This window comes from Augochlora pura, chromosome 3 (assembly GCF_028453695.1).
Source record: "Augochlora pura isolate Apur16 chromosome 3, APUR_v2.2.1, whole genome shotgun sequence".
In the NCBI taxonomy this organism is placed as follows: Eukaryota; Metazoa; Arthropoda; class Insecta; order Hymenoptera; family Halictidae; genus Augochlora; species Augochlora pura.
Window position 1 is genome coordinate 22,791,413 of NC_135774.1, and position 27,637 is coordinate 22,819,049.

The 27,637-nt window shown below is 42.6% G+C and overlaps 1 protein-coding gene and 1 long non-coding RNA gene across 5 annotated transcripts in view; both read right to left on the reverse strand.

Moving 5' to 3' along the window:
- Gprk2 (G protein-coupled receptor kinase 2) overlaps positions 1-13,800 on the reverse strand; it is a 30,609-nt gene extending 16,809 nt beyond the window's left edge. For all 3 annotated transcript variants that reach the window (XM_078196653.1, XM_078196652.1, XM_078196654.1), the window contains exon 1: positions 13,597-13,800. In XM_078196653.1, the coding sequence (XP_078052779.1) occupies positions 13,597-13,648 (52 nt within the window). In that variant the 5' untranslated portion in view covers positions 13,649-13,800. The remainder of the gene's footprint in view (positions 1-13,596) is intronic.
- A 99-nt stretch (positions 13,801-13,899) lies between these two features.
- Positions 13,900-26,916, reverse strand: LOC144478615 (uncharacterized). 2 transcript variants are annotated; one of them, XR_013495384.1, is made up of 3 exons: positions 26,270-26,916; positions 15,514-16,127; positions 13,900-14,265 (listed from the first exon to the last, which is right to left on the reverse strand). It is a non-coding gene; the product is annotated as an uncharacterized LOC144478615 (long non-coding RNA). The 2 variants fall into 2 exon arrangements; XR_013495383.1 differs by having other exon boundaries at positions 13,900-14,279.
- Between the last annotated feature and the right edge of the window lie 721 nt (positions 26,917-27,637).

Below are 27,637 nucleotides of genomic sequence, written 5' to 3' on the forward strand. Positions count from 1 at the left end.
CCCTTTGCACTCAAAACCATCCTAAGTCTGAACGCAAAACAGTTTATCTGACGAACAATGTTCCAATCTTATACGACTTTCAGATATGTAAAACCTTGACCATGTAAAAATTAATTTGGAACGCGATGTAACAATTTTTAGTGGCGCATCAGAGTCGCCATTTGAGCGCAAAGGGTTAAATAATAATAAATAAAAATAAATAAAATAAATAATAATAAATAAAAATAAATAAAATAAATAATAATAAATAAAATCTTGAGACCAGACTGTGGATTCGAATTTTATCTTGGTTTGAAAGGACGCGCATAATATACATACACTTGGTTCCATATACTTATAACAAATCTGACACGATATCGTAGGGCAAGTGGCTAAAATCCTCGGCTTTAGCGACCGTTAAGTAAGTCTAGCGTTAAAAAAGGAACGCCGGATTTAAATTTCATTCCGCAAATGGCGGACACGCGGTATCGTGCTCGGTATCCCGGGCTTAACAATTCCGAATTCCGCGTCGCGGGAAGAGGGTGCGGTGAAATTCCCGCAGCCTATTTCACCCGGGGAACGGCTCCAACAAAAGAATCTCATCTTCGATTTATTCCGTCGGGAGGTGTTGCCACCCTGTTCGCGCCACGAATTACGGCGCAGCCTGCGTGAAACTCGATTGTATAAGTGGGTTAACGTCGTCTTTCGTTCGTCGCGATTCAAGCGCACATGCTCCAATCGGCTTTCAGCTTCCGTCGGATGCCGCTCCACAACCCGTGAACACCCGGCCGCGACACGAGTTTCGGGGGTGCGCGGGTGCCGACCGGGGAAATTTAACAGACGTTAAACAAAGTCTCGCTTCCTCCCCCCGTCCGAGAACTTCTTCTCGCCTTCGGAGGGGACCGTAAACTTTACTGCGTTTTTTTACTGTCCCCATCGTTGCTCTTCCACGATTTTCCACGTCTTTCGTTTGTATGAGTTACAGCGTTATTTCGTTTTATAGAAATTCGTCAAAGATTTTCAAGCTCGTCGCGATCAATTGAAAAATTGTTGGAGATTTATGAAGAACATTCTTTATTAATCCTTAGCAATCGGAAGATTTTTCTGATACAGCAAATTATGCGAAGTTGAATCGAAATAAAATTCACTGTACCGTAAATTTTATAGGAATTAATAGAAGATTTTGTAGTTTTATTTATATACTTATTGTATGGAAAAAATAATAATTGAAAAGAAACGCTACGTTAATATTACCCTTACTTCGTAAAGGGTAACTTTACCTTAACTTAAATAATTTAATGGATCACGAATTAAATTTCTGTTTTAACGATCTCTTAAACAAAATCATACTCGTTGATATAAAATTTTCAAAGAACTGTTAAAAATACTGCCGATATTCGAGAAACGAACAAATTCTATGAAACGGAAATACTGGAAGCATTCGAAGAAATCGAAACGATTTGCGAGAACGCGCTCGAAGCGGGGCGCGAAGGATCAATCAAATAAATTGACGGGGACGATCCCCCGGCAAGGATCGCGCGAGATCATCAGACTTTTTAATTGGCATGGTCCTCCCACGCGAAACTAGATTCCGCAAGTGGGTTAACATCCTCTTTCGTTCGCGGCGATTCGAGCGCACATACTCCAATCGGCTTTCGACTTTCGAAGGATCCTCCTCGTCGTCGTGAAGAGCGACGGCGGCGGAGGGTGGCGCGCGACGCGACGCGAAGGGTAGGGAACGAAATTTTCTCGAAACGCGCGAGCCCCGTCATCGATCGCGCGAGCCGAGAGAGGCAAAAAGGGCAAGGAGCCGGGGGAAAAGCGGAGAATGTCGCCACGGTTTTCGCGGATCCGTGAGCAACTGATTACATTTCCGCGACCGTGTGCGCTCGCTCGTTCGATCTGCTGCAGGGACGCTCCCCGCTCGAAGGGTCCGCTCCCTTTCTATCGTTGCCGAGGGTTCCGACCGGGAGGGTTCGCTGAATTCGGCAGCCGGGCCGACTCGTGCCGCGATTCGGAAGCACTGTCAGGAAATTAACTAAACTTCGAGCACTCAGAGACCCGGGCGCGTTTGGAATGACGTTTTATTCGAGATAAAGCGTTATTTTATTTTAGAATTATTTCAGTGCCGATATTTTAAATATCATTCTCCGTGACACGTATTTCTCGATCGTTATTTCGAGAACGACGTTATCTTAAATATTATTTCAAATATCATTCGATTACAGAATTATTTCTATGCCTGAAGTTACTATTAAAATGACAGTACTTGAAATATTATTTCCGATAACGTGTTACATCATTTCCTGCGATAACTTCTTCAAAATCTCACGGAAATAATATTTCTACCGTTTCATTTGACGCGGAACGAGGAAAATGTCGATTCGGATTAAGTATCTCGTACCTTCAAATATATTTTTAATATAGAAACGAGGGAAATAGCGTCGGCAAATATTTGTATTTCTTAGCTGGAATATTTTTGCCTCGGCTCTGCGAGCCGGCAATCCGTTTTGCGCCGTACTTATTCTGATTTCGCGAGATCTTGTCGCAATACACGGCCGAATAAATAGCTAAATTCGCGAGAGTATCTTCGCAGTCGTCGTGCAGCGGAATAAAAAAGAAAAAACGAGTCCGGTCCAACGAATCCAGTCGTTCCGTCGTTAAACGGAAAAAGAAGAAGAAGAAGAAGAAGAAAAAAAAAAGAACGACCTGGCGGCATTATTTCAGCGAAACTGGGTCCATAAATCTGCCGCGGCGAAGTCGCGCGAATTGAGACGCACCGGCGCAACAGCGGAACAGATCGATCCTCTTTTTCTGCACGCTACTTTAAGCTTCTTACGCGTGCATCGCGTCCTTGGAGTATTGAAATGACGTTGAAGTAATAAAAGAGTGACGAGTTGGATCGGGATAATCGATAAATCAAACGTGACAGTCGCCAGTGTTCGTTTCTTGCCGTTAATAATATGAATAAATATGACTACGCTCTGCACGCGGCGAGACGATTTCCAAGCGAGGATATGTCTTGTTTATCGATTTCTCGCGGAGCAGACGGTTCGCGGAGATGCGGAGGAAAACTCGAAATTCCCCGAGATTTTCCTCCGACAAAATGGGAACGGTGTATAGCTCGGGGAAAGCTGGCGTCCAGGTTAGCGGGGGAAAGTATTCGTGAAAATGATCGCGCGAGGTCTCGCCGAGAGTGCAACGGGGTTCATTCATCTTTAAACTGTCATAAACGCGTTACGGCATCGCAGCCAATGGCGTGTGGCGCTTCTAGCCCGAATACATTTGCAAATTAATGAACGAAGTTAATTCTGGGACCGACCCGGCTCCTCGATGGCCTTTGTCGGGCACGAAGCAAGTGACTCGTCGACGTCACTGTAAAGATAGTGGGAATGATGATCGATTCCCGCCTCGGTGAATCAAAAACTCGGTCGAAATTTCAGAGAAGTAGACAAGCGTTCGTCTCCGTTAATTTCGCTTGTCCGAAATGTTACTGTTGTCGATTCTATTCGACAATTAATAAGACATTAGCAACAATGTCATCGATTTTATTTTCGGAAATAAAAGGTTTAATTGTATTTTAAAAGATCTACAAGTTATTACAGTCATGTTCGAACTGTTTTATCGGCTCGTTGAGAAAATAATATATTTATACATGTAACAGTATGTATCTGGTAGATAGTTATTCACATGTATAATGATAATTAAAACATCTTATTACTTTTGCGCATTATAATATTTCTTCTTATTTGCGATTTTGTGACTAAAACGCCGCCATCTTGAGCTTCCGCAGTACCGAAAATTCTTTCGACATTTCTTGAAACTATTCTGTCGATTTCCTTATTTAATAACGAGCAAAGAATATTCCATAGTTATTTAAAAAATAACATGGCAAACGAGACGGAAATATTTCTCAAAGCCGATTTTATGAAGTGGTTATATAAATCATTGAAACATTTTATGGTTAATAGAACTTCAGACAAGATGGCGACTGAAATAGGAGCACCTCTCAAAGCCAATAATAACGTGCGATATCGTAATTTGTTTACTTCAACATAACCCAAAAGCATTGAAATATTCGATTACCAATTACTAAATTGTGGATTTCACGTATTCGTGACGAAAATGAATAGCTTCAATTTAAGATAGTAGAAGGAGTATTAATTCTATTTATTATATTAATTCTATTATTTATTATTAGACAATAGAATTATAATCTATCTATTATTTAATTAATTCTATTATATTAATTCTAATCTAACGAAATGATGCAGGCTTTCGTATTATCTTCGGACTGGAATACCATGATTTCCTATGTAATAACAACCGAGGAACACCGATAAACATTCCGGGGCTATAATCACACGAAACACTAAAAATGTTTGATTGCCGGCCTCCGAGAGCGCAGCCCTTGAATGAAAACGGGGTGAACAAGAAAGGAACGCTTCTGGATGACAATAATAGCGCGCGATACGATAATGTCATCGATATAACGTCCCACGCAGCCATTAAGATAGCAATAATAATAATAATAACAGTCGGTATGACATCGATGCACACACGTATCTCACCCGGTTTAATATTTCTCGCGCGAGCCGAAGTGCGTCAAGAGAGAGAACGTGATCCTTCAAAATAATCGCCGTGACTTTTCGAGCTCGCGAATGCAACCAGGTCACGTTTGCACCTAACGGTAACGGGCGGAGTGTATCATTGATCTCTTATTATTATCACGCGAACATCGCCTTTTTAAAGCGGTTGCATGCCGATTGTGTGCTCCGGGTCGGCGGAGCTCTCGTAACAGTTTTCCTCGGGCTAATTCAACGTTTTAAAACAACGCGTCGTCGTCGTCGCGAGTCTATTCAAATTACCGCGCAACGAATTAGAAGAAGAACGCCGCCTCTTTGAAATTCAAATCGTACCGAATTACCACGGAGAATTGTAATCTGTTGTTAAAGCTCGTTCGTTAAGGAGTAATTGTCGACGAAAGAGATTCGCGTGTTGCAGCTACATTTTTTACCGCGGCAATTGCCAGATCGCGGATTCTGATACGAACTCGTACATTCGCGGTTCGTTTTATTCGAACGGAACTGTAGGAACGTTCCTTTCATTTAACAGCTATAAGTTTATCTCGTTTAGCGTGTCGCGTTAACTGCTTGGTCATTTAGTGACCACATGTCTCACAATTAATTTGAAATTCATATCGGTACGAGCAACTGTAACAGAAAACTGTAACGATATATCGATCAACGTCGAATAACAAGTGACAATTTTGATTTCAGTGAAATTGCAGACCTCACTCGACCCCACGTATCGATAAGGAATCGTATTTGCGCGACCGAAAATTGCAAATAATTCGATTATAAATTCAAACGCTTCTTTAAAGTCGCAAAAGGAAAAAAAAAGATGAACATGCTCGCGATGGAGAATCAATTTTCATGGAATGGAGATAAAGCGCTAACCGGGGAGACAATGCTCCGCTATTTTTAGTTTGGCAGATACGGTAACGAGCGTGTGGCGACGTGTCACCCTCGTCTAAATGAAAGACGATCGATCACGCCCGACTGCTCGATATTCCGCTAATAATCGCGGGGACGGCGTGCCCCCGTTCCGTTCTTTTTAATTCAAGAACGAAATCTGCATCCCTGAACCTCGATCCTGTTAATAATTGTTCCGTCGGCTTCGGACGATCCTGCAATATTCAACTCGAATCGCTCGCCGACCCTGCAAGCTCTCTCCCGTTCAATCGTCTAGAAATCAAAGATGCAAATGAATCGCATTAACCCTTTATCTCCGCCGATTATGCCGGCGTTAATTGGACGCCAATTTTTATTTGAAACACGCCCGCCCTAAAATGGAAGGATGCAAATGGATCCCGTGCCGACCCGCCCGCCGATTCCGGCATTAATTGGATGTCAATTTGGATCCAATTAAATCCACGAAATATTCATGCAACAATTACCCGGGGCACACCGCGCGGCGCACCGGTTCAATAATAAATGCCGCCGACAGTCAGCCTCGGACTTACTTCCTCCCCGAGCGGATTTCATTTTTCGCGCGTCGAATGGCGGAGGCCAGCGACCCCGAAAATCCCATAAAGTCGAATCGCTTCGGCGGGTCAAGACCGGGAAACCGTTCGAATCTACCGAAACGATTATTCCTTTCGCGCTCGACCATTTAGATTTCGGATCCTATAAATTCTAATACGATTCTCGCGGTTGGCACTTGTTCGCGAAACAACGCTCTAGCTTCACGGACACGGTCAAAATAACAGTCGACTGAATTTCTAATTTACGATTATTCAGATAGCAAAGACACGTTAATCGGTTATTTATTCATTGCCTATGTTACTTACGATAAATATTGTAATAAAGATCGTTAAAAGTCAGAATAAATGTTACTTTCATAAACTATTATGCTGCATTTAGTGCTTCGTCAAATGACCGCTTTTTAAACTGTTAACAAAAATTGTCGTTTCAATGTTGCATTTCCAACAAATCTTTCAGCTTTTCCAAATGTAACGCATCAAATTTGGCACCTTAACAAATTAACAAATAGTATGCAAGTTAAAATTAATTTTGAAAAACTATACAGCGTAACGATGATATTTATACACGGGGTCCGAACAGACCCGAGATCCGGCGTTCGATCGAGAATCGACGTGATTCAAAGGCGACGAAAGTGGGAGAAATCTAAGCGGTTGAATCGGACAAACAACACCGGCACAGACGGGCGAAATCGATTTCGTTCCGGAAACTAGGCGTGTGCGCGCCCATTAGCGGATCGACAGGACGCCCGAGTTAAGGGACAGAAGAGAGGGAGGGGGGATAAAAAGCGACTGCTAATTAGTGTAGTGTCGAAGCGCATCCTGCACGTATTTAGCCGGCATCGCGGGCTCGTTGCGTGGCGTAGCGACTCGCGAAAGTAGGTAAATGGGCGTTCGCGTGATGCGCCGACTACGTCAATGGGTTTGTAATCGCATCGCCACGGTGAACTTTATAAATATATAGGGAGAGCGGGGACGTGGCGTTAACGCGACGCCGGCTGTAAATTACGTAAGAGCCGCGGACCCGGCCGGGTTAATTGCCGGGGCGCCGTTACCATATCGTAATCGTAAACCGGATCGGCAGAAACTGGACCAGAAAGGAAGCTCGGTTTTTGGCGGTGACGCGTGGAACCGAGACGGTACCGAGGCGGTGCGATTTCGAGCTAGGGTTCTCACGTGTTCGTTTGTTACTATTAGTTTCGGTTTCCAGCCTCCTTCAAATATTTTTGGCTTGCGAGTCATTGAAACCATTGAGTAGATTGGGATCGCAGTGGCGTAGACATTTTCGAAAATTTCTGCTCGTGTCTTAAAATGTGATCTATGCGTGGGAAAATGTTGAAAAGACAAGTAAAATTAACGATAAAGTTGTTATAAATTAAGTTATTCGATTTTATAAGATTACAACTAATTTAACCCTTTGCAATCGAACACATTTTAACTGTAAAATCTAAAATAATTTTCCTGGCTTGTAGTATTTACATTTTATACGACAAAGTGCATTTTATGCGCACGAAATTGATTCTCGTGAGTTATACCAACGATTTTAATTTTAACAACTTTCTAAATCCAAACTTTGTTAGTATAAAGTTTATTTTAAAGCATGATAGAACAATTCTAGTGGTGCCTGAGAGTCACCACTCGAGTGCAAAGGGTTAATTTATAATAGTACGGGAAAATTGTGGACTTCTTGAAATTAGTTTGTTCCTTCTTATTTATTTTTATACTTGCATAGACTGTGAGAAAAATAAAAATTGCCCGCATCAGTTGCAAGAAATAGAAACCAAGGAGAATGTTATCTATTTCTGTAATAAGTATAAATCCAAAAATTAAATAAAAATTAGATCATACACATAATTGCGTTAACATTTAACGAACAAATGCTAAGTTATGCTTATTGTCGTTAATCACCTTGTACCGTGAATAAACACCGTTAATTTATTTATCCCGAGCATCCAGACTGTTAAGTTTTGAAAAACGAAGGGCAAAGGTGCGATTAAGGGGATCGCCGGGTCCGCGAGCCTAACGAGTGGCCTAATAAGTGCGAAACTTCTCCGAAGATAACCGGGCGTGGAGAAAATTCCGCCGGCGTGCCGTAGGATAATCACGGCAACCCAGTATTTTCACGAATTTATTCGCCGGGCTCGAAATTACGGCAACGGCCGCGTCGGAGACTCGGCCCGGTCCAGGCCCGGCCCCCGGCCGCCATCCGCTTCTATGCAAATGGCTTAATGGGAACGCGCACCGGCACAGAAGCCCAATTAAACCGCATACTTTACGTTATTACGTTCTCGCTCTTTGTATCGTGTGCGATAAAGCGAGCGAGCCGTACGATTGACACGCGTGCACAACCGTAATTGCAGGCTTCTCTACCCTCGGCCCCGTAGACCCGTTTCAGCGAGCGGTTTTTCTTTGCCTAAAGCGTCGTCCCGTAGTCACCGCGTCGTCGCAACGAATACTAATTGGCCGAACTTTTAATTGCGAGCCGATCGGAGGAGTTTCAGACACGAGAATGCGTCCGACGCGACGGTTCGGCCTGAAACTCTGTTGGTCGATGCATTTTATCGGGACTTAACCCTTAGCGTTCGGAGCCATTTCGATTAGGACACCTTGAAATTTTGGCAAATCTAGAAATTTAAATTCTGGAACGTTTTATGAGCACGACGATACCAGAGAAGTGCATTTAATTATTTAAAACTCGTATGTTTGCAATTTATCGAATGCAAATGGGCAGATCAGTTTTTCATGCTACTTCGTCGTTTTTTAAAAGTTATTTCTGACTAACGATTACTCGTAGAAATAAAAGAAAAATGTCGTTGGAACAAAGCTGCAATTTTAAAAATCAGCATATGCTAAAAAAAGGGGGAAGATGCGCAGTTTAACGATCATTTTCAACGGTGACAAAGGGATCAACGTATCGAAAGAACGACGAAACAGTCGAATAACTCAATTCTCATGCGAATTTTTATGTTACGTGTTCTGCATAAGTCACACGGATTTGTTGACAAGTGTTTATTGCATTGGGGGCTTACTGAATTGGGGGCTTACGGACATTGCAGGTCTTTTTTTTTTTTGCAAAAATACAGCTGTTCAGATCTAAAGATTTATACTTGGCTGATTAATTTAAATAAGATACGATTTTCCAATTCTTTCGCAACTATTATGTAAACGTCGAATCGAGAAAAGATTGTTGTTTCGCGAAGCTCACTTCGAAGTAACTTCGCGCGTCGTTTATTGCATTACCGTGGGCAGGTTGTGCAATTTCTAGTGTCCAACGGACTTCGGAAAATCGACTGATCATTATGCAAAAAGGTTTCGAAGGCGTTCGCAGGAATACAGAGGCAATTATCGGGAGTGAATCAGTTGTTTTTCCCATCGATTTTCTCTAATCACGACCTCGGTGCGCGCGAATGTTCACGAGATATCGCCGAAGTAATTGTTCGGAACCTGTTTATAAGAGAAATAATCACAGCTTTGAAACAAAACAACGCTAAAAACGTAATTTTAGCAATTTTAAGGGGGATTCATTTCAACGGATAATCCCGCGACGGAAGCTGTTACGCGCAACCATTAGATGGTAACGAAGGCTTTAAAGAGTTGGAAAATATTATGTGAAAATTGCAAAGGACAATACCGTAACAAAAATATTATAAGATTCTAAAAAGCAAATCACATATATACAAAATATTAAAGAATAAAAATAAAATATAAAGGAATGTGTAGAATAAAATATACAAAAAATATATAGAATAAAATGTAAAAAATAAATAAAATAAAGTATAAAAAATAAATAAAGTAAAATGTAAAAAATAAATAAAATAAAGTATAAAAAATATATAAAATAAAATGTAAAAAATAAATAAAATATAAATAATAAATAAAATAAAATGTAAAAAATAAATGAAATAAAATATAAAAAATGCTGGTAACCTAGAGCTCGTTAAATGTTTGTACATATTTTTCCGACTGGCTAATATTCTAGTCGACGTCGCGACGAATTCAGTGACCCACTGTACTGTAACCTTAAACCTTGAAACAAAGTTAAAATAATTTCAGCCGCAGAAAGCGAATTACCGGAGCGCACCGTGCGCATCGGCGGGTCCGTTTGAAAAACGCGTCGCAGACAGGGCAAGGACACGTGTTCCCATCGTGGCTCGTAAAACGTGCCCGTATATTCGTAATCCCGTGCGTCGGCTAATTGCGAAGAAATAGTCGGGGCGATAAATGTCACGGGGAGGAAAAGCGAGGTGTATCCGGGAAGGATCGCTTGTCCGCGCTTTGAGGCGCCGCAGCGAATGGCGGTATTTCAATCCCGCTGTCCAATATATCAATTAGGATACGAGCAGAAGACGGCGATACGACCGGGTAGTCTCTTTTTACGCGATGTCTTTACCCGCGGTTATTTAATTCCGCGCGGGACGCGCCGCGTCGGTACCATCGCGCTGATTCTTGCCGTTTTCCAGCGGCCGTAGTTACGAGCGCGCCCGGCAACGATCTATTCTGCATTGTACCCCCGGCAACCGGGTTGCCTCGCGTCCCGACAGTCCGCTATTACTTGTCGCGCTATAAACGGCGGGAATCATTAGAGCAAAATGCGCCATTAAAGTTTAACCCTTAACGACCCGACGCGCAACGTAAATTTCGATTCTGTTTGGTCGTCGCAGGAAACTGATCTTTCACTGCAACGTTGTCATTACTGAACAAATGTATAATCCAGTCCTGCGAGACTTTTTAACCTCTCAGCGAATCTGCAGAATTTCTGAAGGCGTTGAAACGTTCGTTCCTTAAAAAAAAAGGTGGTATCGAATATAACGCAAATTGGAAACGTCTCTAAAATCGTTGGACATTTTTTCCGGCGATTGAATGCACCACGGATTTGAAGATCCAAGTTTCCTCTTTTCAACGACTCCTTGAAACTTGCCTCACGACTTTTCTTCGATGTATTATGGAGCATAAATGGGGAACAAGTAAGCTTCTACGGTGTGCGTAATGTTAGTATATCGTTAGCGGTATACCTATCGTTCGGATGTCGTAAAACAGCTTTAAAAAAAATCGCACATCGAGTTTTAAGAGGTCGTTGCAAAGAGGAAGCGCCAATCTTTCGATCCATGGTAGATTCATCTAGCAAAACAATTTTTAAATAATTATAGAGAAGATTTAAGATGTACCAAAGTCTTTACATTCCACACATAGGAGGAATTATTTTTCAAATGGACTGCTTTCGTTTATTGTGTAATAAATATTAATTTCCATTTATTGCGTCGAAGAAATTATAAATAATAAGCAATTAGATTATGATTAAGAAATAAATGTTATTACTTCAATCTTTCGATCTATATAAATAATAATTAATTACTTATATCTCTTAACTAAATAAAATAAGATAAACTACTAAATAACTAGTAACTTTAAATAATTATTGAAAGGGATATTGACTTCAAGGATGCCTAACTCTGATCAGAACCCAGGCGATGGCAAATGACCACGGAATACTACAGAAAACGGGGAAAGAAAAATAATTAAGTGTTAAAAGACAGGAATAGAGCCACATCACACGCTACAGAACACGGCTCCCCTTTTGTCAATGAAACCGTCGATTCCCATTGACTAGAGGAACAGCTAAATTTAGACGTTTCTCGGAGACCTCGCACCCTCGACCAAGACTTAAGTGCTCTTGACCCCGAGAACGTGTTAAAAGTGCTCCAGCTTACGGTTTAGTATCGAAAAGTGTCACTCCACGTGTACGAGGCTGAGAAGTTCTTGGGGGGTGTTGCTTATACGCGGATCTATTAAAACGAGATTATTTTTCTGTTTCTGCCAAGCGATCAAGAGGACGTCGTTCGGGGAAAGCCTAATGGAAAATTATGAACGCGTGAAAGGGGGAGAGGGAGGGAGAGAGAATATCGCGAACGGAGGCGGGAAATGTTTCACGAGATTCGTCTAGACCTAGATAGAACGCGCGCTGGTACGAGACATCATTTGCGTAATTATTGCGCACAATTTCCACGGAATTCCCACAATTTGCACAGCGTGGGCGGGTGTCGCAAATGAGGGATCCGGGGAGGCGGTCACGGAACCTGTTGATCAAAGGTTGTTTCGCAATGTTGCTCGTTCGACGAATTTTCTTTTTTTTTGCAAAACGTTCGCGTGCACGCGTTGCACAATTATCCTCGGCCTTTCGGTAACTATTTATTAAAAAGCTACCACCCTCTGATCTCGATAATCCTCCAACGTAACGTTCGGGGCGTCGCACAGTCTTGCAATTCGACGTAACAACGTATATAAAAATAATTTAAAAAATCACGTATTTTTACATTTTATATATTTTCATATATATATTGATTTTTTAACATATTATTAATCGCAACACTGCGTCGCACGGAATAGCTTTACGAAAACTTTACTTGGTAATACGTTGTTACTAAAAAGTCTTAAAAAAATCATCGAAACTGTAATCGTGCTCGACAAATGTTCACTCGTTTCTTGGACATCGAATTTTCATTGCGACTGGCAATTTCCTATCGTATCAATGGTAATTCTTTCATTACACGTGGTAAGTGGGTACGAGGATGAATGACGACAATGTTGAAAAGGACTTACGCAACCACGATATTGGACAAGACACCTGAGAACGCCGTTGCCGGCGTACGGAGAAAATGTTGCACCATTCCCGATGATAACGCGACGTCGTGCGGAAACTTTACAATTGCAAATGGACAAATTTGTTGGCCAGATAAAGCGGGAGTTATGGCCCGTAGTATTTTAAAAAAAGAAGCTTGTTGACTATTATTAGGTCGCCGAGCAACTTCTGTTTGCCGTTTCCTACGTGTAAACAGTCTTTCGGCGAATTACCCAATCCAAATACAACTGCCGATGCTGATTTATACTATCGACGGATCGAACAGAGACTGTATGTCCAACGTAGTTTTTACGCATTGTATTTTTGGACTCTTTAGTTTCGTTCGGACTATTTCAAATTGGGATATCCTTGGAGCTGAGATTGTTACTGCAACTTGTGTACACGAAGTCGCAGAGAATTGGATATCGATTTTTCAAACCGATGAAAAATGAAACCTCCCATTTCCATTTCAACAACCTAATACGTACAATAGTGAATTATTATTAGTCTGCGGATTTACGACATATTTGGGTGAATGTATTTCGAAGTAGAAGGAAGATTATTTAGTATTACTTTTAATCTGATATACCTTGTCACTCGGGTACCCTTATGAGGAGCTCTAACATTTTATACTTATTACCACAATAAAATATTTTTATTAATTGCTTGCTCCCCTTCCTATCTACTTCCTATCCTTTCCTTCCTATAAAGGTACCTGGCCACCGTGGTTATTGAACAAATCTATATAAAACTACTATATCGTTCAGTTTTTGTACTCAGTTATGACACTGTATACTTATGACCTTATAACTGTACTCACTTATAAGGGTTGAAGCGATTTAAAAGGAATTAATTAATTATTTAGTTTCTATTTCTTGCAACCAACACAAACAATGTTTATTTTACATAAAAATCCGCAGACTGATTATTATTGTTGTTGGAGCCGGAAAGTACTCACCTTCTCTCGCTTTCAGGTACACAGTGTTCGCCACGATGTTCTCCAACTCCATCAATTCCAGCTTGATCGGGTTTACGCGGCCGAAACGGGAGGGAGAAGCCTGGCGGCGTGTGTTGTCGTCGGCAGAGGGGGGCAGCGTCAGCAATAATCGCCTCGAGCGGAAGAAGTCCGTTCGGCTGGTGTCGTTTTCCGGGGTTGACCACCCTGTCGGGCTCCGGCAGACCAGCTCCCATCTGCGGCCCCAGGACACCACTAGGGCCGATCGGTCCCCCTTCGCCGAGGACCAAGGACAATGGGAAGAACGTCGACAGGCTGTCCGCTTCGATCGAGTCGACTCGAGGCGTTCGAGGTTCGAGGACGTCCGGTCCAGACTCGGCCGACGTCGTTTCGTCTTGGACACCTCGTTAAGAACCTTTTCACTCCGGGTTCGTTGGCCTCGAGCGCCAGCCGTCGATCCTTAACACTTCAGCTTGCCGCGCAGTTGGGGATGGTTACGCTCTTCTGTCTCGGTCGTTTCGGCTTCGAGATACGATCAGCACCCGCGCAGCCACTTCCTTCCCCAAGGATTCACTCAGGATTCCAGCTTTTCTTTTTTTACACCTCGTGGATCTTCGGCTCGGCTCGTGACCCTCTCCCAACGGGCTTCATAAGGTCGTTTCGGATCCTGACCTGTAATCAGACGACTACGTATGTGCTCATTGTGTCTATCGATTCTCGTGAAACTTTGCTGAAAGGTAGACACTGGCTTTTAGACTGTAGCAGGTGGAGGAATGAATTGTTCATGAGACGTTTAACAGTGGGTACTCTAGTTTGGTCCCTGCTGGGTAATTGAGGACTGTCGATTGGTCTCTTCCAGACTGTTTATGGCCCGGCGGGATGATGCCAGCCCGGTAATTAACAGGTTCACTGGCTGGACGTTTAAGCTTGATAGGCAATGGGTTATTTCGGGCGGTGTGCAGTGTTTGCTCGTTATCTTTCCGATAAAGTTTCGTTGCGATCGATGCATCGAATGTTTCTCGATGCGTCGCGCTGCTTATTCTTAGCATTGGCAATGTATTAGATGTACATTCAACTTTCGTTTTTGTCATTAAACTTTTTATAACATATCTTCAACTTCCTTATACGTTTCATTCAGAAATAATAATATTCATGAGCACAGCGATTGCTGAACCGAAGGTATTCTACCAGTTACTGCACGCATAAGTGTCAATGTTTTTCAACGAAACTTTCGGGAAAGCTTTTTCGAGATACGCACCACACCTTCTACGAAAACATTTCTATAAAAGTTCCGCAACATTCGAGAAACAAATGCTCTAAAGTGGTGCTTTCTCTGCTCGCGAGTTGTCGGTTTCAACCGTAAGCCGACTAAACTCAGTGCAATTAAACACGAGTTGTTCACGCGAATTAAAAGGCATATGAATAGGCTGCAGATCTTTATACAGAACAAACATTTAAAGATGTTTGCGTGAAATAGAAAGTAAATAAAAATAAACTTTTTCTTAATAATTCGTATAAGTTCGTCTTTACAATTTTACATTGAACTACTCATTTTAGCTAAAAATATACTTTCTCTTTATATATATATATTTTTTGAATAAAATTAGCGTATCTGTTGCATTCTCATCATTCAACCAATATTGTTTTCTTTATATAAAAAGGTTACTGAAAGCATGTAACTTAATGGATTAAAATATAAAATCCGACAAAACGTGGAGCAAAATTTTGTTTTGGATAAAATATGGTCCGGTTTCGGCTTTCGTCCGACCACGAAACCTTTAGCCGTCCCACGGTTGAAAACAAAGCACCGGTTTTGCAGAATATTTTCGCGACGAACGGTGGGACAGGGAAGCGACGCGACTCATTGTGAAGTGTCTGGTACATGAAACGCTGGAGCAGCATTTTACATTTGAAAATTACCGGATAAATATAACCGCGTTGCGCGAGGCGCAGAGTGGCGAGCGAGCGCAGCAACAAGCAGCAACAGCAGCAGCAGCAGCAGAGCAACTCGGAGCGGTAGAAATCTCTCTTAAATACCAGCGGAGATCGTGCTTGGGACACACACGGCTAACGATCGTCGCACGGCTGATCCCCCGAACCTTGTCAGCGTGGCATCGTAAAAATGTCACGTGTGTACCGCGGATTCACGTACGAGCGGACAACGCTCGCATCGCACGTACTTCGCCGACTGCCTTCTGCCTTTCACCTCGCCACCGCTTCGTCGACGTTGCTCGGCGGATGCCTGGGCATCCGTTGGATCCTTTCGCGATCGTGATTTCGATCACTGATTCCGTAGAGGATCGGCTCCTCTCACGACCGCGTTCTCTTCGTTTCGCTCTCGGCGCCGAATATCTCCGTTTGCTCTCGGTTACGCCGGTTACGCGTCCCCGAAGGATAACAGTTGCTCTTCCATTTGCAAAACGACGATTCCGAAGACCACCCTCTGTCGACCCTCAAAGCACCGATGATCTTCTTCTTAGGCCGCTTTAGTTTAGCCCGAGCTAGCTTCTTAAGTCTTCCGCGCACCTGTAATGCTGCAACAGAAATGTAACTGTGTGAGCTATGGTCCAAAAGCCATTTGTCATGAAGGCGTAGTTTACGAGGTTCGTTTGACAACAACGCGCGTGTTGAAAAATCGTAGTACAACCGACTAGAGTGATTCATCATATAAAACCGACAGACAAGGGGTGAGACCAACCCCGAAATTGAAAAAATTCTGAAACTTTCCTGATACGTGGAGCAATTTGTTCTCTTTCGTGCATTCACTTTAAAGGGTGCAGATCAACCCCCACATATTCAACTAGTTTTTATTTTATTCTTGTAAATCGCAAATTGTAGTAGATAGAAAAAAGTCTTTAAACAAGAGTTATCACTTGTTACTTCCTTCCAATGTGTTTTAATTGTTTAGACAACTAACAAATGATACGTGCAAATCGTAAACTTAGTAAAAGAGAATATCGAAAGAAATCATCTGAAAAAATTTATATGAACGACGAAACTGAGAAAGTTCATTGTGGAATAAGTATGTATTTCGAAAACTAATAATAGCTTTCATTTCGAATATCATATTCTTTTCTACTTGCGCTCTATTTTTATTCGCATAAACCAACGAACGGGTATACTTAAACTTTCCTACGTGTTATTGACTTCAATGCCTTTTTTATACACAGCTATTTCCTTAAAACAGAAACTACGAACCCTGGCATGACTGCAACGTCGGATAAGGTATTAATAGAATGCGGATCTTTATGCGAAAATAAAAATTTGTCTCGCTAATTTCCCGGAACGGAACTCGAACAGACAGCCGTTTCTTATTAGTCGTTGCAAATTGAAAGCGGCAGTACACAGAGATTCTTTCGACGTTTATACCGTTCCGTGTAATCGTTATCCGAGAAAAATGTGATGTCACGTGAAAATTAAATGGACTCGACCGTATTTCAGGTCTGGTTACGTGTTACGAACGCGCGCAGATCGCGCCGTGATAAGACGCGAAACGGGGGGGGAAAAAATGCGACGAAAAAATCTCATTGATTTTCCGAGCGCGGCGCATAAATAACGCGCGCGTAAAATTTATTTACCGCGACTTTTACGTCACGATGTCACGAATGCCGCTATTGCTCTACGGCGATGCACGCGTGAACTCTCTTCGTTACGGCAGCGAGCCGGCGAATAGTTGGTTCTCGCTGCTGGCAGGATAGGCTGCGTGTAAAATCGAGCCGGCCGACTGGAAGATTTTAACGGGGAAACGATCGGCGACGAATCGATGCGTTGAAAGTTTTCGCGGGTACCGGCGCGGAACTTTCGATCGATCCGCGCAACGATACGCGAGCGTTGTTATGCAATAATATAACATTTCAACGGTGTCTTGACGTGCCATTACGGTGGCCTTTAGACGCCGCGCCGAAAGGTTAACACTTTCACGGCCGCGATTTTTATTGCAAAATTGATCTTTGGCGCGACGATGTTTGCGAGCCGCGAGAGTATTTGTTGTTTAGACTAATGAAATCGGTTTCGCTATTAATATCACATTTATGGAACGCGTCACTCTGACGAGCAACGTTGTTACATTTCTCTAACGTGTTTACATTTTCCTATTTTTTTTTTAATCAGTTTCATCGCGTATGCATAATGTCCACTGTCTGGGATCCAAGTAATAACTAGACTGCGACGTTTCGTGCGAAATAAAACTCGTTCGCACGAGTGCGAGAAATAGAAACTAAATGGTAAGTTCGTGCCTTTTTAATCGCTCTCACAGATTATTAATAAATATGCAGCTTCCCAATTTCGTCGTAAACACTTTCAACTTCATTAAAGTTGTAACAAATGTCTTGAATATTTTTAAGGTGTTACACCGATTAGTTCGTCGGAAGATGATAAAACGAAATCTATTTCAAAATCAAGATGAATTACTACATTCTCAATAAAAAAAAAACAATAAAATAAAATCATTATCAGGAGTGGGCGAGTTGGATAAACCTTACCGTTGTCTTCCAATCAGTTCATTAGCTAAAGTGAACGTCTTTTCGGCTTAACACGTTCATTACTAAACTGACATTTCCGCCGTCGATCTGCATTATTCAAACATATTGAATTGGAAAACAGCGCGCGCTTAGTGTGTAAAATATTAAAATCTTGATTACGCATACCAACGCGCATAAAACGAAATCTATCGGCCTCGTACGAAATACGGAATCGTGGACGTCACGCGGTTCTGATGTTGGTACTGAACGTGTGACGGCGTTAAAAAGTCGGAAACGTAAGCGGAAGATAACAGTAATTTTACGATTTTCATAAAGAGTACGAGAACGCGGACGTCACATATCTCTGACACGGGTGCAGAGTTGGGTTAAAAATGAATTGACGACTAACTATCGAAGTACTGTTGCTTACTTGTTAATCGCAATTAACGATTGAACTTCTAAACGTCGGTCACGTTTGACGACTTAAATGGGGAATTAATTTAGTAAGAATTAATCAAGAATATTCTTTCGATTTTATTAAAAAATCAACGGTTGTCGACTGTCACTTTTTGTCACTTTTTGAGCGTGAAAAATGTGATAACAGGTGCCCGGAGGAACAGGTGAAACCGTATAGTATCGTGAAGTCGCGTCGTTGTCTCTCGCGGACCCAGACAGCAGAAGAATAGAACGACGAAGATTCGATCATTCGTTACACGAACGGTGTAGCGTGCGAAGAATCGCTATGTTCCGCGCGGCTCTCCCGTTTATCTGGCCCGCGCGAGAGACACGCACTTATCGCCGCGCGCTCCGCATGCGAGAGTGCAGCGAATACACATGTGCGTGAACAGTACGCGGCGGCAGGTGCGCTCCGCGCGGATAAAGATAACGACACCCGACAGGCCGCACCGTCGCGCCGCGTCGGCGTAATAAGCGACACACGGTAATCTAATATAACTTTTTCCGGGGCCCCGATTCCCACGGCGCACTTTCCGCCGAAATGCTGATCCGACGGCGGCACAATGGACCGCCAAACATAATTAACGAATTTCGGGTGCAAATGGATCGCGCGAACAACACCTCCGCGATTGTTAAATCGAATATACGAGCGGGCTGGAATTAAACCGGCATTAAAATCACATTCTCCGCATTGCGGGGAACAAGGTGTGTCATTATTTAGCAAAATGTGCACGGTTTATTGTTAAGATGGCTTCGAGTTAAGTTGGTTTATTAATTAATTTTATATTCATCGAATAAGACATATTAAACTTGTACTTTTACTTTGCACGCTTAATGACAGAACTTCACGAAGCTCAACTGAAATTAGAATTATTTAATGCAAAGAACCCTTTTTTATTCTTTTGTCTCGTTTGATCTTTTAACAAAAAATGTAGCATTTGATAAATATGAAGTATAAACAGATCTAAACCTCAATGCAAACAAACCTAAAGAACAGTAATTAATGACCCCACAACTAACCGGTCACTCCACTACCCTAAGTCAACATTTTCGAAAATGTAATTTTCGACACTTAACATATTAATAAGAGTTACTAAATTCTCGAAGTAATATAAAATGGCGTAACATCAACACCATCGAATTGATGAAGAGGATACTTATTAAAAATGTTCATTCTTCGTAACAAAACGACACGACCAACCTGATCGCGCCTCAAAATCTCGAGGAACACCCTCGAAGCGGTATCAAGAATATGAAAAAACGTCGACGTGCATCGAAGGCCAGAGAAACGGAAGGAAAAATTGAAAATATCCGCAGCACCTACTCGGTCGAACAACGCCCGTTTTCGTTTGGTTTGAACTTCACGAATTCGCAGGGTCCGCGGGTGAATCAACTCCCGCCGAATTAGCCTCGAAACTAGATGGACTGCCGTCAAAGAGTATCGCGCACCGGGGCTCGTTGCATTACATCGGCTAAATCCTATTAAACTGCGACGGCTAACGAATGGGTAACCCGACACGGCTCTAAATTAAGTAACGGGCGAAAAAAGGGACAGGGGGAGAGAGAGCGCGGCGCGTCCTCGGCGGTTTCGGGTGGGAGAAGGAGGAGACCGACGATGATCGTTAAAGTTTCTAAACGCTTTTTCACGATGACGCGATTCCTGTTTCGCAAAACCGGATTAGGAAGCGGGCAGCGACGATAACGAAGCGGGGAGAGAGAGAGAGAGAGAGAGAGAGAGAGAGAGAGAGGCGGGGAAAAATAGAGAGAGACAGAGGAGGAAATAACGACGCTTTTTCCGCTCGATCTTCCGATAAAAATCACTGTCGCCTCGAGAGCGCGGCGCAACCTCTGGGGGCCCCCGATGGCTTATCATCAGGCGAACGCGAATCGTTTCCATGCCGCACCGTTTTATTTATAAACTGACACTTTGATTACCAAGCTGGACGAGCAGACCTATCGTACCACCTCTTTTCGCATGTATTTGCACCGTCGCACCGGTTCGTTTCCGGTTCTTCGCGATCTTTCAACATGGCGGAACCGGTCTCCGGATTCACCACCGCGAACTATATCATTGATCGGCGCGAAGAATGAAGGATCTTTTGCCGATCTCTGAATGAACTGGTTTCATAATATGGTTCGAATAATGTTCATATAACCAACATAATATAAAATTATTCAAATAATATAATGAGATTTTAGTCATTCTATAAAATCATAAGAATCGAACAAGTAATGTCTTGGTGTTTTACTTGTGCAAATTTTGTTCTAATTATCTAGTAAAATTGTCCAATTGCTAAAGTTGTCGAGCCCGATGATTTAAAGAAATGTTTAAAATACATATCTCGTCTTTGATTAATGTATCAAATTCAGATTTTGATAATCATCGGAACCAATATGCTCGGACCAATAACTCAAAACAAGATTTCATTTTGCACGATTTCGGGGGGTTGTTAACTTTTCACGGATTACCCGTGTGTGTGTCTGGTTATAGTATCGTCGATCTTCCGCATTGGTTCATAATTGTTTTTGTATCCCCGCCCCGGTAACACATGTTATTGTATCCCCGGCCCGATAATAATTATTATTGTATCCCCGTTCCGAATAATGAAGTTTACACATTACGATCGGCGTGATTATTTGGAGAAGTCGGCTAAGTTCAATATAATATACATATTTCAATTGTTTGTCGACCCATGACGTCATACCGGGAAACCGACAATAACGATTTACGTAGTCTTCCTGTTCGAGATGCGATACCGCTTTCCGCGTGAATGATAGTATCACGATGTCCTCGAGCAAGAAAACCTCGACGGAGTATCCGTGACGCGATAATTATTATTTTACGTAGGAAATAATAGACATTTAAGTCGTACATACAAAACCTCGAATACAAAATACTAAATTGGTCAAATATTAATATTTTACTTTGGGAACATATGCGTGCTTGAACTGCATATACATACATATTGTTTACCAAACACTATGTGTTCTTGCTTGCTTGCGTTATCGTATTGGTTCTTCTTTAAATATACTTCCTGTGCTAACAAATATGGGAAATACATATTTGACGAATCAAATCAAAATATATTTTCGTTCTTCAAGATACGGGTGTATATACAAATATAGGTCTCTCTAAAAATATGTTAAGAGAAAAATTGATAACTGAAACAGTAAATGGCCATTATCCAAAAGTTAATTAGAGCTAGATCACTGACAAAATTCCAATAGATTGCGGATTTTATGCACTAATGAGAGTAGATACGTGGATGCAACACAGAACAGAAGAAGCACGAGAAGAATTCAAGATTAGTGGTACAATATTTACAATTCATTAATATTATTCAAGGAGACTAATATATATTCAACTCCTGTTCTGTGCAATCGAGGTAGAGTATTTTTAGTTTTCATCAAGATCTAAGATAGATCCTCTTATAACGCGAGATATACGTTCCGCATTAGATGCATTCAAGTGTGGAAGGAACTATAACTAAGTAAATAATATTTTCAAATAGGACAAGATAATATGCATCGTTCATTTTTAAACGGTATATGCGACTCTTATTCTATAAAATTAAGATGAAATGAAATAATTGTTTTTAATTTTCTTACTAACATTTATTTATTTGCTCAACTAAAATCAACTAAATAGATTCCAAATATCTATTAAATGAAACTATCTATAAATCTATGAAATTAAACTATTAACCGTTAGAAACACATTTTCATTTATCGTCCGTTTCATATAATCTTACCACAAAATATCTATTTTACATAATGGTCTACGGTGTGATAATCAGCTTAAAGTACTTCAAAACAGTACGGTCAACGTTTAAACGGCACCTAACGTTAAAAACCGAACTGGAAAGGCTTTTTCCAACAAATTTTCACGGGGCAGAGGAGGGGCCATTAATCACCGGGCAAATTGGATGCTGGCTCGTTTGTTTGTACAAGAAAGAAAACCGCTTGGTATTTCCAAGCACGAGGAACGGGTCGCGCGTTTCATAAATAATAAGCTCCCGGTGTGTGTCCCCCGTGAAACTTCTCGTGTCCTCTCGAGACGATGCATTTGCGCGACAATGCCGTTTAAGTCCGTTCTCCCTCGCACCTCCTTTGCCGCGCGAACGCGGGTTCGAAACGATCGTCGAACGTGTCGCTGCGAAATGGGGGACAAAAGGGGGGGAGGGGGAGGAGACGGTCGTTCTCGCGTCGTCGGTACCCGGGTCTCTCGCGTACTCGTCGCAACGGGTCACCATGGTTATATTTGTTTTACGTCGAATGGCTCGCAGCCGGATTATGTGCGGAAATAGAAACTGCCAATAATCGATCAATCGCGGTGTCCCATCGCGCCTGTATATGCAGGAATGTTGACATCCGTTAAAAGCATCCGCGACGTGTCGGCCGGTAATGGGTTTCATACGTAACGAACGATATCGGCGAACGTCAGGCGTTGGAAAGAGAGCCTTTTATTACGGACCGTGGCAGGGAGGAACCCTGCTAGATGTTAGATCTATGGGGTCTCTGCGGCCCGGAGAAAGATACGGAACCCCATGGAATCCACGAAACCTGCGACCGAAGGGACGAGATAGGGACGGCTCTTGTCTAAGCTGTAGATTAACACCGAAGTTCCATATTTGTTGGTTTAAGATTCTTGACATTGTAAACGCTCTTTTATGAAAAACAATCGAATAGGTTTATTAATTGAAAAACATGTTACTTTTATAAAATAACGTACGTTAGTCATTTTTAGGTTTTCGTAGGTTTAAAGTTAAATGGAGCAATGAAAAACAAACATGAATTTGTTGAAGAAAGATTGCAGCGATCGTATATTATCTACATACAAGAACGTCAGTATCTTGTATCCGAATATAAGCCTTACTAAATATATTTTCGTTAAAAATCGAAATCATTAATTCCCGGATAATGCATTATTTTTACAGCTACACGAATTAATACAAATTTATTCTACGAAGAATGAATAGTATATCCTAATCTGTGTTATCGAATAGTAAATTCACAAAGTCTAGAATAAGATGTACAATACTAAGATCGTTACTGTGACAAGACTTGTCGTGAAGGGGTTAAAATATAGTGGTTTCAGAACAGGAAGCGAGCGTCTATTATTCTCTAAAACCTGGAGTCTCTATTCCCCTGCATTGACTAAACTCCTTTGTCTCTAATAATTACCATGAGAAAAAGAAACAATTGCTTCTATTCCTAGAATATTAACAGAAGGATCGACTATGGAATGAATAACATACATATTTAGTAAGTGGATTATATACGAAATACCTAATTAGACGTGAAAAGGTTAAAACGTGAGATCAGAATAGCTGGCGAACCTTTACTACCCGAATTACCTTATCTCTTCAGCTGTTCGACAAAGAAAAAACGAGGTTCCTGCCCCTGATCTAGAATCTAGTACGTTGCGGAAAACTACTGGAATAGGTGGACACGTAAATGGGTAACTAGTGGAAAAGCTTCGTGGCGAGCGACGCAAACGGGAGGAGGGGGGGAAGGGATAAAATTAATTGTTCCGTATCAGCATGAACGGTTGCCGGTCGGACAGGAAGGGCCGATCAACACGCGACAGAAGGCGACGATCAAAGTTCCGACAGCACGCGCGCAACAAAATACGTAGCACGGTTTCCAATAATACGGAAACGAAAACCCTTTTAAATGCAAATCGGATATCCTATCCGGTGTACGCTCTTCTTTCGCTAGCCCAGCTATTCGACACCGGACAGCGAGCCGGGACGAAGAATCGAGCAATTACTCGAATGAACGCATTATATTCGGTGCAACGACGTTTCTCGTCTATTGTTCGAATTATCGCGATGATACTGATAATCTGGTGGCGTTTAAACAACGACAGTCGACATTAAAAACTGCCGGTTAACACTAACGGCTTTCCCGTTGCCTTTTTAATCGTTAATTTTTACGACACGAGATAATAATGGTAATATTTATTCTAATAATATAGTACAATATCTATGATACTTTCCCAATTATTAGTTTCAAACGGAAAATAATGTTCTAGCGACGCTTTATGTTACTATGTCACAATATTTAAATTGATTATTCTATATTTGGTATGGATGAAATAATATGAACGTTCTAAATGTTGTCAGTGGACTGGATTTCATTTGGATCAAAACAATGAAAACGGTTATAGAATTTCAATATGCTTGATTTTTAACTGAATAAAATATTAAAAAGAAAGGCACGAATGTCGATTATTTTGAATTTAAATACACAATCTAACCATAGGTTTTCATACTAAACCCAATGCATATGTCTACGAAACTATTCCTCATTTTTCCATACACACCCAAATAATTCATTCAACTGTCACATTTGAAAATTTTATCGAATTCCTTCCAGAAGTATCGCAACAAATTCCAATGACTCTGAAGTTGACTCCCGTGTTAACGCGAGGGTGAAGAGTACACATTCGTCATCCATGAGAAACTAAAAGAACTACCGACTGGCATTTCCATCGAACGGAAATTTTCAAGCGGCCCTTATTAAAATGCAAATTGTTTACGCATATTGACCAACCCCTTACGACGCATAGGGAGAAACAGACACACAGAGTTTGCACGAGTAAACATTGAACGGTGCATCCGTCGCGAGTTTCCAATGGACAACGCCGTTCATACCTGTCTGTCGATGGGGGAGACCTCGTTGGAAGGCCCTCGCGGGGGCTGTTCTTTCTTCCCGGGACAAAGCCGAATTTTTCCGCTAACGGTACAGCCGGGTGAAGAAGAAGTCTGACACGCGGCAATGGTGAAAAGCACGGGGCGACCGTGCACCGAGAGTGGAAAGCTTGCGAACGCGACGGGGGCGACTGAATGAGAGACAATGAGCGCCGATGCCAGCCAGCAGAACCGGAGAGAAGAGCCGTGCCGGGAAGAGAGGAGCGAAGAGAACAGAGAGAAGGAGAGAGAGAACGCGCGCGGGCGAGTTCATTGAAAGGGAGCGAGAAGAGAAGTTTTGCCCGCGAATCGGGAGACATTGTGCCGGCCGTGGACCGCGCGCCGTCTCGAGCGGACAAAACCGCCTCTTGTGCGAGTGCACCCGACTGAGAAATCAAATCTCGGCGCTCTGACTACCCAGTGTCCGTACGGCTGCGAACGATTACAGAATTCCCGGTTTCTAATTCGACGCACGTTGCTTCCATTAGAAGACTGGGCGCGGGCACGATTCAACGGAAATGTGACAGCGGCGATGTAAATACTTAGCGGCGAGGTCGTAGCACCTGTTCGGCCATGAACTTGGGAGCACTTAGAAGGCGGAGAAGCCCGCCGAAATATTATCGTGATCGAAACGTGACTCCCGGCGGGGTTCGGGTCACGAGACGCGCCTCGCCGGTCGAAAACTGTCACGCGAGGCGACACGCGAGTCGCGAGGTCCACCTCGTCGAACGTAAGTTACACCCCCGATGCTGCGAGCTCGGGTTAGGACGCGCACATGTCTCCGAGAATATTTGGCGAGAAGAAGGAGAGAAAGACGTACCGTAAAACAATGCAGATGGAAAGGGAGAGAGGAGGACGCTGTTACCGACCGAGCCAGACGGTGGTGTTCCGCACGTCACGGGGCACGAGTCAGCACGGCCCTCGTTTTCGTGAAACACGAGACGGGCGTAAACGATCGCGCGACGCTTTCCACGTCGGGGGAGGGTGTTGCGAGGGTGTGCGAGGGAGAGGCACGCACACGGTGGTCGGTACACCCGGTATATACAATAATGTTGTAACACACACCGATGGCAGAGCACCGCGCGGTAGCAACGGCGACACGAAGAAAGCGCAATGGCCGACCGCTTTGCACCTCCGCTGGTAGCTTCGATCCCTCGGTGGCCACGAGGATTCCTTCACACACTCCTTCGTCCCGTTCCTGCGCCTAACTCGGACACACCACCACACCACCACGTACCGTTCCCGGCCGACCGAATATGTATCACAGAGATCAAACCCCCGGTGCGAACCTGTGCGTTCCGATTCTTCTTTTTCTTCTTCCGTGGTCTCTTCCTTCTCTTTTGATTTCCTCGGTTCCCGACCGAACAACGTCTCACGGAACGCAGCTTAGGGACGGTTCGTACTGTCCGATCGTATGAACCCGCTGCCACTCGCGCCAGACCGCCGCGACACCGTCCCGTCCGCTGGATAAAAACCGACTGACTGGCATGCTCCCTTTCGAGCCGCGATGCACCGCCACGGATCAAGAGGTTAGGTGGGGGACCGGTCCGGAGAGAGAGGGGTAGGGAGGGAACGGTGTTGGCCCACCAAACGACGACGCCTCCACCCTTGGTTGTGGGACAGAGACGAAGATAGACGCGCGGACGACTCCGATTGGGCGTGGTAGAGTCCCTAGGCTCGTCTTCGGATACCGACTGTGGGTGCGATCCTCCAGACGAACCGCCATCTTGATTCCAGCCGCTGCGCGGGAAATTCGTATGTGCTACTGGAGTTCAAGGATTCTGCAACAGTATCTCATTGTTTATGATTGGAAATTGTTCTTATTACTTTACATTTGTTATCGTCTATTAGAATTAAAAATCTCTACAACTGTAAATCATAGTTGCTTTTCCACTTTTGATAATCTCTTTACAGCTAAAAATTGTTCCTAACTATTTATATTTTTTACTGCTACCTGGAGTTACAAACTTGTACAACTTTAAGGCATAGTATTTTCTTCGGTTTTTTATGGTTGTTTCTGTTAGAAAATTGTTTCTAATGAAACTCCAATGATGGATACAAAATGTGAGAAAAAGAAGAAATATGTTAGTACGGTACACATGCTTTTACTTGAATTCAATTTAAAAAAAAAATACAAAATTTGCGGAAAACAAGAAATATATTCACAATTTACTTATATACTTAGTAGAAATTAATAAACAATACATAAGAATCGAGGAACTAGGAAAAAGAATTTGAATATAGAGGGAAAAGAATATTCACTTGAAATAAAACATTTCCAAACAAGGTAAGGGTGCAATGAGGTAAGAAAACATCACGCAATCGCAACATTGAAAGCAAGACAGTTTCAATGGGCGCAAAGGAGCGTCGTGATTGTGACAGGCTTAACGGCAATCGACCGAGGGCATTGTTCCCAAAAATACACCGGCAGAA